The 12,545-nt window shown below is 45.7% G+C and overlaps 1 protein-coding gene across 1 annotated transcript; it reads right to left on the bottom strand.

Annotated features, from left to right (window-relative positions):
- Positions 1-882: 882 nt before the first annotated feature.
- Positions 883-2,750, bottom strand: LOC135566387 (RING finger protein unkempt homolog). The gene is made up of 3 exons (XM_065014117.1): positions 2,476-2,750; positions 1,720-1,928; positions 883-1,109 (listed from the first exon to the last, which is right to left on the bottom strand). Exons 1-3 carry the CDS (start codon positions 2,673-2,675, stop codon positions 883-885), a joined length of 636 nt encoding a protein of 211 aa, XP_064870189.1. The 5' UTR covers positions 2,676-2,750.
- Positions 2,751-12,545: the final 9,795 nt, after the last annotated feature.

Raw genomic sequence — 12,545 nt, 5'->3', positions numbered from 1 at the left:
TGTGGACTACTCCTCCTGTTTGTACCTGTATTTGTGTGGACTACTCCTCCTGTTTGTGCCTGTGTATTTGTGTGGACTACTCCTCCTGTTTGTACCTGTATTTGTGTGGACTACTTCCTCCTGTTTTGTACCTGTGTTTGTGTGGACTACTCCTCCCTGTTTGTACCTGTACCTGTGTTTGTGTGGACTATATCTCCTCCTGTTTGTACCTGTGTTTTGTGTGGACTACTCACTCCCTGTTTATACCTGTACCTGTGTTTGTGTGGACTACTCCTCCTGTTTGTACCTGGTGGCCTGTGTTGTGTGGATTACTCCTCCTGTTTGTACCTGTGTTTGTGTGGACTACTCCTCCTGTTTGTACCTGTACCTGTGTTTGTGTGACTACTCCTCCTGTTTGTACCTGTGTTTGTGTGGACTACTCCTCCTGTTTGTACCTGTGTTTGTGTTTGTGTGGACTACGCCCCTGTCTATGCTGTTGTGGTAGTAGGGACAGGCGTAACCTTAGCGACGAGAGGTCTGTAGTGGGACTGTCTTGTAGTCCACTGTTTTGTAGTGGGACAACACATAGTTGTTATCTACAGAGAGAGGAGAGAGAGAGAGGAATGTATTAGTATTGGAATCATGGCCCTCTTATAGAATCTCCCTAGATCAGTTAAAAGATGTGTATTGTGTGTGTATAGCCGCACTCTGCCAACGGGGTTCCTCACTCAAGATCTTCTCAATGATGGCGGTACTAGCCACCAGCCCGTCCTCCTCCTCCTCCTCCCTCTGCAGCCCCGACCCCCCTGAGACTCCATCACCTGCACCTCCCTTGAGAGGGGGAGAGGGACGTCATGGCAACGAGACCAGTTAGAAACAGAACAATGAAACAGACAAAAGAGCCTAGACTACAAGATTGAGAGACCCCGTCTCCGACTTTGGGTCATTATATTTGTATGACGTCTCCACTCTACCCGACGTCAGACGGGACATCGAGGTCATGTGATCCGTGTGCGAAGGCGCAGTGGGAGCCGTTCTACCGCAGTGGCCCTTCCCGTCCGTCTCGTGGATACAGGAGCCCGTCTTATAGTACCTCAGGTGATACCGCCTTACCATGCAGAAACGGACATCTGGAAATCACACCGTTGAGAGATACAATTATTTTATTGTCAAAAACATTGTTTAAACATACAGGGGAAAAAACTACTTACACATCTTGATGGGTCACGTGATATTGGCTCAGAGCCACCATCTTCATCATTAGCATTCCCCCTGTGTGTGTTAATGGGCTAGGTGTGAGTATGTGATGTGTTAGCACTTCTCCTGATCTGACTGAGTTATGGGGGGAGTGGTGCTGCTTTCAGCTGCAAAGCACTGCAGTCAACAGCCATCACTTCAGCTATTCACCGGGATGGTTACAGGTGCTAGAATCGTTAGTGGGTGCATCCTCTCACCTCATTGATAAACAGTAACCTCAATTTGAAAATAAATACCAATCCCAGGTGCTTTACTATGCAATGTAGAGCATGTTCAGTATATATTCATGTCGGGAACTCAAGGATTGACCATTCTTTTGCCCCCAAAACATTGTTTTTTTATTGAAGAAAACAAGAGTGTCTCTGTCTATCTGAGTACGAATACATGAAATCATTTTATTAAATCCTTGGTACCCCCCCCCCCCACCCAGCACACAGACAAACACTCTCTCTCTCTCTCTCTCTCTCTCTGACACACACTCACTCGTCCGCATCAGGGCAGGTGCCGGTGCTCTCGTGTGTTTGGTACAGTAGACGTCTGGACTGTAGTTGAAGGTTCCGTCCCGCCTGCGGATGGGTCTGCGGCGCCGCTGGTTCAGGAAGTGCCAATGGAAGCAGGAAAAGGGTCGGTGCTGGGTACACTTGTGCTGCACGAACAGAGGACACTGTTCTGTCCTGAACTCCTTCAGATACCTGCATGGGGGGGGGGCAGAGAGGGAAAGAGGTTGCCGGTGGTGATTGATTAATGACTAGCGTATTAGTGTATGTCTTATATTTGACACCAAACGATAACTATAGCAAGCTGCAGGAGTCATAGCAACTATGTCGCTCTCTTACTCTCTCTCTCTCTCTCTCTCTCTCAAAAAAAAAACAGACGCACACAAAGATAACTTATGAACCAATTATTGGTCATTAGACCAACCATTAAATAAAATATTATTAGAGTCTTACATTGTAATTGTATTGCATATTATAATATCCAGACACAAAATGTTAACTACTTATGGATAACACTGACAGCTCCCCAAACAGTCCACCTCTGCCTTTCCAAAACATACCAACTCAGTCACCAGTAGGCCTCTAGAACGGGTACACATTCATCCAAACCTGAGATAACTGAGAGAATACTTTAATTCAAATCCGACAGGATCAACTGACCTAATTCTCTTAACCTCAGTGGTGTTTTGGTATGTTGACTTACACACGTGAAGTTGTGTGTGTCTATATATGGTCTACGTACGTGTAGTGTTGACGTTTCTCAGGCTGTACGTGCAGGACGTTGGCGGAGACGTCGTGCCTCCTGCGGGCGAGGAGGAGGAAGGTCCACCGGTGATCGTAATCACCGACGAGGACGGGGGCTGTGTATGTGTTTTCAACATAATTTTCCTTTTCTAGCCTTCCTACCCGCGTCCTGTATCCAGTGTGCGACGAAGTCCGCATTCTTCACTGTTGTACGCTTGCGCCTGGTACCAGGAAGTGTAAGCAAAGATACAGTACCACAGATTGAACCAGATATTTCACCGGATGTATAAATGTGAAGCGTTCGCGGCGTTTCCACTCACTACCAAATCTCTGACGAGAGGAAGCCCAGTGGCTTCTTCTATGATATACTGGCGGTCCGCAAACAAACGTTTAAAGTGTATGCCGCCACCTACTGTGCTGGAGTGTGTGGGTAATCACGATTTACAACATTTCTAAAAACCTCTTACCTAACTCAGCACTTCTGAGAAAATAAAAAAAGGGCCCTACTAACTTCTAATAGACCCTCCCCCATTCCAAAAATCGCTTCCAAACCTCTCCAACCCTGTTCTACCTCAATGACCCTACACTTCAATCTTTCCCTCTCTTCAACATACTTACAACAATATAACAACACATGCTCCACCGTTTCATCGACCATACACTCCATGCACAAACCATTCCCATGCTTGCCAACCAGATGTAATGATGAGTTCAATGTACAATGTCCTAAGCGCAATTGAGCAAACACGACATCTTCCTTCCTAATCTGACTTTTGAATCTTGGTCCACCGACCTTTCTTCTAAGGGCATGTAAATGCCGGCCCTTGGGCTCAGAGTCCCATCTCTTCTCCCGCACATCTATCAAAATGTCTCTAATCTTACATTTGGCCTCACCTCTAGCCAGTGGAAGATTAATATAAATTGTATATTGTTTCAAAGCTCTTTTGGCTAACTGGTCTATAATATAATTCTCTTCAACACGTGAATGTGCTGGAACACAGCAGAATCTCACTACGACACCCAGTCTCTCAATTCTCCATAATAACATGAATACCTCCAATAGTAGGTGACTCCTATTAGATGTACCAGATGATAAACTATTCAATACAAACAGAGAATCTGAGCACACTATAATTCTAACAGGTTGTACGTCCTCTACCCACTGGAGGGCAACTATTATCGCCAGCAGTTCAACTGAGTACACTGACAATAACTTTGTTAGTCTTCTACATATCTGCACATCACATCCAGAAGGTAAGCTCCTGCTCCTGTGCCTCTCTATCTGGGTCCTACATATCTGCACATCACATCCAGAAGGTAAGCTCCTGCTCCTGGGCTCCACTATCTGGGTCCTACATATCTGCACATCACATCCAGAAGGTAAGCTCCTGCTCCTGGGCTCCACTATCTGGGTTCTACATATCTGCACATCACATTCCAGAAGGTAAGCTCCTGCTCCTGGGTTCCACTATCTGGGTCCTACATATCTGCACATCACATCCAGAATGTAAACCCCTGCTCCTGTGCTCCACTATCTGGGTTCTACATATCTGCACATCACATTCCAGAAGGTAAGCTCCTGCTCCTGGGCTCCACTATCTGGGTCCTACATATCTGCACATCACATCCAGAAGGTAAGCTCCTGCTCCTGGGCTCCACTATCTGGGTCCTACATATCTGCACATCACATTCCAGAAGGTAAGCTCCTGCTCCTGGGCTCCACTATCTGGGTCCTACATATCTGCACATCACATCCAGAAGGTAAGCTCCTGCTCCTGTGCTCCACTATCTGGGTCCTACATATCTGCACATCACATCCAGAAGGTAAGCTCCTGCTCCTGGGCTCCACTATCTGGGTCCTACATATCTGCACATCACATCCAGAAGGTAAGCTCCTGCTCCTGGGCTCCACTATCTGGGTCCTACATATCTGCACATCACATCCAGAAGGTAAGCTCCTGCTCCTGTGCTCCACTATCTGGGTCCTACATATCTGCACATCACATCCAGAAGGTAAACGCCTGCTCCTGGGCTCCACTATCTGGGTCCTACATATCTGCACATCACATCCAGAAGGTAAGCTCCTGCTCCTGTGCTCCACTATCTGGGTCCTACATATCTGCACATCACATCCAGAAGGTAAGCTCCTGCTCCTGGGCTCCACTATCTGGGTCCTACATATCTGCACATCACATCCAGAAGGTAAGCTCCTGCTCCTGGGCTCCACTATCTGGGTCCTACATATCTGCACATCACATCCAGAAGGTAAGCTCCTGCTCCTGGGCTCCACTATCTGGGTCCTACATATCTGCACATCACATTCCAGAAGGTAAGCTCCTGCTCCTGGGCTCCACTATCTGGGTCCTACATATCTGCACATCACATCCAGAAGGTAAGCTCCTGCTCCTGTGCTCCACTATCTGGGTCCTACATATCTGCACATCACATCCAGAAGATAAGCTCCTGCTCCTGGGCTCCACTATCTGGGTCCTACATATCTGCACATCACATCCAGAAGGTAAGCTCCTGCTCCTGGGCTCCACTATCTGGGTCCTACATATCTGCACATCACATCCAGAAGGTAAACGCCTGCTCCTGGGCTCCACTATCTGGGTCCTACATATCTGCACATCACATCCAGAAGGTAAGCTCCTGCTCCTGTGCTCCACTATCTGGGTCCTACATATCTGCACATCACATCCAGAAGGTAAGCTCCTGCTCCTGGGCTCCACTATCTGGGTCCTACATATCTGCACATCACATTCCAGAAGGTAAGCTCCTGCTCCTGGGCTCCACTATCTGGGTCCTACATATCTGCACATCACATCCAGAATGTAAACCCCTGCTCCTGGGCTCCACTATCTGGGTCCTACATATCTGCACATCACATCCAGAAGGTAAACGCCTGCTCCTGGGCTCCACTATCTGGGTCCTACATATCTGCACGTCACATCCAGAAGGTAAGCTCCTGCTCCTGTGCTCCACTATCTGGGTCCTACATATCTGCACATCACATCCAGAAGGTAAACGCCTGCTCCTGGGCTCCACTATCTGGGTCCTACATATCTGCACATCACATCCAGAAGGTAAGCTCCTGCTCCTAGGCTCCACTATCTGGGTCCTTGGATCCATTTTTGAAAAGCGGTAGAAAAGCATAAAAACTTCTACCAATGTAATTGTCAACCAGTTTCCCTTTATCACTGACTTTTGACCAGTCTTTTCTTTTTCTCTGCCAAGGCTAGATCAACAGCAGGATCTGGGAGTAACCATGGAGGAACATCCCCTATCACCACAGAAGGGCCACCCTCCAACTCCCTCAAACCACTCTCATCAGCAAGCTTTCCAACTGTCCAACCAAAACCACTGCCTTGTCTACTAGCATATTCCCAACAGTCATCTAGAACAGTAGCAGTGGGAGGCTCAACCTCACAGCCTTTCAACTCAATAAGCTAATGACCTTTTTTTTTTTACGTCGTATATCCAAGGGAATCTCACCTGCCTCCACTAGTAAGGCACATACAGATGTTGATTTGAATGCACCAATGCATATCCTTATAGCGCTACACTGGATTCTGTCCAGCCTGTGAAGCCTACTCGTTGCCGCTGTTCCATAATAAAGACACTAGTCATTACTTATTTCATGACCAGAGTTTCTTCAACTTCATTGCTCACCTTTTCTAATGCATCCAAAGTAGCTCTTACCTTTACGGAATCCACTTTGACATTGACCCAATAAACCTCTATGTTCCAGGAAATCATGACAATGTCATATTTCCCATCAGTTTAAACAAGTTAAAGGTCAGTGCTATTGGTCTATAACTATCAGCACCATGAAGGGTCCTTTACCAGGCTTAACATAAGGTCATATTACTGCACCTTACCAACCAGAAGGTATAACCCCCTCACTCCAAATCGTATTAACTAATCTCAGGAGAACATGCATGACCTCATCATGTTGATGCTTAAACATTACATAGCACAAGTGATCATGACCTGGGGCTGTATATCCACAGCCTATTGAGGCTAAACGCATCTCATGTATGGTACAAACAGCATCCAAAGAAGAGTCAACAGTATCCCTTTTCTTATACACACTAACTAACATGAGTATTTAAAATCTTCACACCTGCGTTGCTTGTGTACTTCATCAAAAGCTGCTATGTAACCTAGCAAATGTCTTCCCCAACAAGTCAGCTTTTTCTTCATCAGTTACAGACATTTTTTGACCCACAAACAAATCTGGAATTCGAGAGGACCTGCTTCTTCCAGTCATATTCTTCAACATAGACAATACCCCCCCAGCTCAGTAGCCCTGCCTATTGTAGAGCAGAACTGTCTCCATGAATTTCTCGTGACAGACATAATGATCCTATGCACTAAAGACCTCTTCTTTTGAAAATCAACTAGATTCTCAGGAGTCATATTCCTACACTCTGTAAGCCCTATTTCTTTCCCGAATAGCCGCAAGTGCACTCTTCAGTCTACCAAGGAACCACCTTCTGTTTTCTTACTTACTTCATTCACTGGTACATATAAATTAATATAAATTCCCAGCACTCAAAACTCAGAGAGGTCACAGAGGCAGCACATACTGTACATCAACCCGGCCTCACTAGAAGACAACTCTCCAACAGACTTTAAGCAATGATCACCAAACTTTTCCCAGTTTGCTCAATGAAATCACCATCTTCAGAATAGTAACATCAGAGTTCACAGTACACCAAATCAGGAAATGATCACTTCCAACAGTAGAATCATTCCATTCCATTCACCTATAGATGCAATAGAGTTAGAGGCCAGTTGTGAGGTCCAGGCAGGATGTAATCCCTTAAACAACATCACCTCTTGTACCACATCCCTCGTGAAGACATACGAATGCTCTTGTTTTCATCATATCTTCAACAATAGAACCATTAGCTTCCCCATAAACTATTACGTGTATTAAAGTCACCACACCATATCGCTCTAGAGCCCATTTCTCCTGATATTTCATCAAACATCGCTACGGATAGTTGACACGGGGTTGTAAAAATGTTGTACCTTAATATTACTACCTGCACTGTAGACTTCCACCATCACAAGTTCATATTCAGATGGGACAGGTATATTACGATATACAAGACCTTCCCTTAGGAACGTAGCACAACCACCACCCTGTCCAGTTGATCTATCAGATCTGATAACCAGGAATAATACAATCAAATCAAATCAAATAAAAATGTATGTCACATACACATGGTTAGCAGATGTTAGTGCGAGTGTAGCGAAATGCTTGTGCTTCTAGTTCCGACAATGCAGTAATAACCAACAAGTAATCTAGCTAACAATTCCAAAACGACTACCTTATAGACACAAGTGTAAGGGGATAAAGAATATGTACATAAAGATATATGAATGAGTGATGGTACAGAGCGGCATAGGCAAGATGGTATTGTAGATGGTATTAAGTGCAGTATATACATATGAGATGAGTATGTAAACAAAGTGGCATAGTTAAAGTGGCTAGTGATACATGTATTACATAAGGATGCAGTAGATGATATAGAGTACAGTATATACGTATACATATGAGATGAATAATGTAGGGTATGTAAACATTATATTAGGTAGCATTGTTAAAGTGGCTAGTGATATATTTTACATAATTTCCCATCAATTCCCATTATTAAAGCGGCTGGAGTTGAGTCAGTGTGTTGGCAGCAGCCACTCAATGTTAGTGGTGGCTGTTTAACAGTCTGATGGCCTTCAGATAGAAGCTGTTTTTCAGTCTCTCGGTCCCAGCTTTGATGCACCTGTACTGACCTCGCCTTCTGGATGATAGCGGGGTGAACAGGCAGTGGCTCGGGTGGTTGCTGTCCTTGATAATCTTTATGGCCTTCCTGTGACATCGGGTGGTGTAGGTGTCCTGGAGGGCAGGTAGTTTGCCCCCGGTGATGCGTTGTGCAGACCTCACTACCCTCTGGAGAGCCTTACGTTTGTGGGCGGAGCAGTTGCCGTACCAGGCGGTGATACAGCCCGACAGGATGCTCTCGATTGTGCATCTGTAGAAGTTTGTGAGTGTTTTTGGCGACAAGCCGAATTTCTTCAGCCTCCTGAGGTTGAAGAGGCGCTGCTGCGCCTTCTTCACGATGCTGTCTGTGTGGGTGGACCAATTCAGTTTGTCTGTGATGTGTACGCCGAGGAACTTAAAACTTACTACCCTCTCCACTACTGTTCCATCGATGTGGATAGGGGGTGTTCCCTCTGCTGTTTCCTGAAGTCCACAATCATCTCCTTAGTTTTGTTGACGTTGAGTGTGAGGTTATTTTCCTGACACCACACTCCGAGGGCCCTCACCTCTTCCCTGTAGGCCGTCTCGTCGTTGTTGGTATTCAAGCCTACCACTGTTGTGTCGCCCGCAAACTTGATGATTGAGTTGGAGGCGTGCGTGGCCACGCAGTCGTGGGTGAACAAGGAGTACAGGAGAGGGCTCAAAACGCACCCTTGTGGGGCCCCAGTGTTGAGGATCAGCGGGGTGGAGATGTTGTTGCCTACCCTCACCACCTGGGGGTGGCCCGTCAGGAAGTCCAGTACCCAGTTGCACAGGGCGGGGTCGAGACCCAGGGTCTCGAGCTTGATGACGAGCTTGGAGGGCACTATGGTGTTAAATGCCGAGCTGTAGTCGATGAACAGCATTCTCGCATAGGTATTCCTCTTGTCCAGATGGGTTAGGGCAGTGTGCAGTGTGGTTGAGATTGCATCGTCTGTGGACCTATTTGGGCGGGGTGAGCAAATTGGAGTGGGTCTAGGGTGTCAGATAGGGTGGAGGTGATATGGTCCTTGACTAGTCTCTCAAAGCCCTTCAAGATGACGGAAGTGAGTGCTACGGAGCGGTAGTTGTTTAGCTCAGTTACCTTAGCTTTCTTGGGAACAGGAACAATGGTGGCTATCTTGAAGCATGTGGGAACAACAGACTGGGATAGGGATTGATTGAATATGTCCGTAAACACACCAGCCAGCTGGTCTGCGCATGCTCTGAGGGCGTGGCTGGGGATGCCGTCTGGGCCTGCAGACTTGCGAGGGTTAACACGTTTAAATGTCTTACTCACCTCGGCTGCAGTGAAGGAGAGTCCGCATGTTTTAGTTGCGGGCAGTGTCAGTGGCATTGTATTGTCCTCAAAGCGGGCAAAAAAGTTATTTAGTCTGCCTGGGAGCAAGACATCCTGGTCTGTGACGGTGCTCGTTCTCTTTTTGTAATCCGTGATTGACTGTAGACCCTGCCACATACCTCTTGTGTCTGAGCCGTTGAATTGAGATTCTACTTTGTCTCTATACTGACGGTTATCTTGTTTGATTGCCTTGCGGAGGGAATAGTTACACTGTTTGTATTCGGTCATGTTTCCAGTCACCTTGCCCTGATTAAAAGCAGTGGTTCAAACGCTTTCAGTTTCACGCGAATGCTGCCATCAATCCACGGTTTCTGGTTTGGGAATGTTTTAATCGTTGCTATGGGAACGACATCTTCAACGACGTTCTAATGAACTCGCACACCGAATCAGCGTATTCGTCAATGTTGTCGTCTGACGCAATACGGAACATATCCCAGTCCACGTGATGGAAGCAGTCTTGGAGTGTGGAATCAGATTGGTCGGACCAGCGTTGAACAGACCTCAGCGCGGAGCTTCTTGTTTTAGTTTCTGTCTGTAGGCAGGGATCAACAAAATTGAGTCGTGGTCAGCTTTTCCGAAAGGAGGGCGGGCAGGGCCTTATATGCGTCGCGGAAGTTGGAATAGCAATGATCCATGGTTTTTCCAGCCCTGGTTGCGCAATCGATATGCTGATAAAATTTAGGGAGTCTTGTTTTCAGATTAGCCTTGTTAAAATCCCCAGCTACAATGAATGCAGCCTCCGGATATATGGATTCCAGTTTGCAAAGAGTCAAATAAAGTTCGTTCAGAGCCATCGATGTGTCTGCTTGGGGGAATATACGGCTGTGATTATAATCAAGAGAATTCCCTTGGTAGATAATGCGGTCTACATTTGATTGTGAGGAATTCTAAATCAGGTGAACAGAAGGACTTGAGTTCCTGTATGTTGTTTTGGCAACACCACGTCACGTTAACCATAAAGCATACGCCCGCCCCTCTTCTTACCAGAAAGATGTTTTGTTTCTGTCGGCACGATGCGTGGAGAAACCAGCTGGCTGCACCGTCTCCGATAGCGTCTCTCCAGTGAGCCATGTTTCCGTGAAGCAAAGAACGTTACAGTCTCTGATGTCCGTCTGGAATGCTACCCTTGCTCGGATTTCATCAACCTTGTTGTCAAGAGACTGGACATTGGCGAGAGAGAATGCTAGGGAGTGGTGCACGATGTGCCCGTCTCCGGAGTCTGACCAGAAGACCGCTGCGTTTTCCCTTTTTCAAAGTCGTTTTTTGGGGTCGCTGGCTGGGATCCATTCCGTTGTCCTGGGTGAAAGGCAGAACACAGGGTCCGCTTCGAGAAAGTCATATTCTTGGTCGTACTGATGGTGAGTTGACGCTGCTCTTATGTTCAGTAGTTCTTCTCAAGCTGTATGTAATGAAACCTAAGATGACCTGGGGTACCAATGTAAGAAATAACACGTAAAAAAAAAAACTGCATAGTTTCCTAGGAACGCGAAGCGAGGCGGCCATCTCTGTCGGCGACGGAAGATGTGGTATAAGCCACGTTTCTTGAACACATATCTCATCAGGTTTGATCTCTAAATCAATGACATATTTCTTAAACTCCTGACTGTTAGCAATAAGGCTTCTGGCATTCCTCTGAAGGATAACAAAAAACCTTAACTCTAATTATCATCATATTGAGACATTCCATCATTAGTATTATTTGGAGTCAACATTTCAACAGTCTTGGCAACAGTAAAAGTCCATCAAAACTCTGTTGTTGCTTCCACAATGACCTTCAACTTGGCTGTTCTTCTTTCCACAAACGAAATCAGGTTGATAACCTTTCCAATGAAGACTATAAAGTAAATCTGATTAACTATTAAGGTGTCCCTTTGACACGACACATCTTGTGAGAACAAGATTTCTGAACAGGTCTCGAATCCGTGTCTGGACCAACATAAACAACATTTCCTACAGTAGGTCCACTTATTCCAGGAGTAACCCTGTAACCCATCATTCTGCCTAATAGTTCCACCAATCTGCCTTGCAGCCTCTGCATAAGAGACATTATGAGTGATTTTATACCGTTGGGCCTCTCTAACCTCTTTATGTACCTGGCATCCACCAAATGCTGCTCTGTGTTCCCCCCACAATTACAACAATTAACCTTGACATTGTTCCCACATTCACCGTAATCATGTGCCCCTCCACACTTGGCACATCATTTCTTTCCTTCGCACAGAGCCGCTACATGTTCCATTCTTTGGCATTTAAAATACTTTAATTGGGGGTGGGACTTACACTCAAACAGTGAAACGTAGGAAGCTGTACTCTCTCTGTACTTTCTTCAGTAAAATCTTCTCTTAATAGTACTGACAGGCTTTCTCTAGTCTGCCCCTCATTCTTGGTGAACAGTCGTTTGGCTTCAACCACTATGCCCCAATCTACATTTGATTTTATATCATCTATGGACAAAGATAATGGAACCCCAGAAATGTTCACCCGAAGCTCAAGGGACACGATTACGGAGTGAGATGGATTTTGGCCGACATTATTCTAATTTTCTAATTGATAAAACATTTTGATGTCAATTCAGTTTTAGGTTCCCAAAACTAGAATCTAGTGAATTTACTAGATTTTACCCTTTGCCAAAGTTTAAAAAAGAAGTGTTGTTTAGGAGTGCAAGGGCGGTTGAGTTACTGCCCTAATTTGTTCCCATTGGAAACGAAAGGCTGTGATCTATCTTGGGTTAGTTATACAGATCTTTGACAGTCAAATGATGGGGTTTGCTAAGAGCTATGGAATATGTAGTTCAATCATGTCTTGTCCCCTTTGCTTTGAAGCTGCAGTGTGTGGAGTAGTCAGAAATATCATTTTAATATGAAACCAGTGTCTTTATTCCATGGAGAATACATAACGTTGTAGTTCTGATCCAAACATA

The sequence above is a fragment of the Oncorhynchus nerka genome, unplaced genomic scaffold (assembly GCF_034236695.1).
Source record: "Oncorhynchus nerka isolate Pitt River unplaced genomic scaffold, Oner_Uvic_2.0 unplaced_scaffold_5255, whole genome shotgun sequence".
Classification (NCBI taxonomy): domain Eukaryota; kingdom Metazoa; phylum Chordata; class Actinopteri; order Salmoniformes; family Salmonidae; genus Oncorhynchus; species Oncorhynchus nerka.
This window is presented reverse-complemented; position numbering and strand designations above follow the sequence as displayed.

Coding starts and splice junctions, on each gene's coding strand:
- LOC135566387 (XM_065014117.1), bottom strand. CDS start 2,675: ATGCGGACTTCGTCGCACACTGGATACAGGACGCGGGTAGGAAGGCTA. Junction 1,929..2,475: donor GAGAAACGTCAACACTACAC/GTACGTAGACCA, acceptor CCCCCCATGCAG/GTATCTGAAGGAGTTCAGGA. Junction 1,110..1,719: donor ACCTGCCCTGATGCGGACGA/GTGAGTGTGTGT, acceptor TGTGATTTCCAG/ATGTCCGTTTCTGCATGGTA.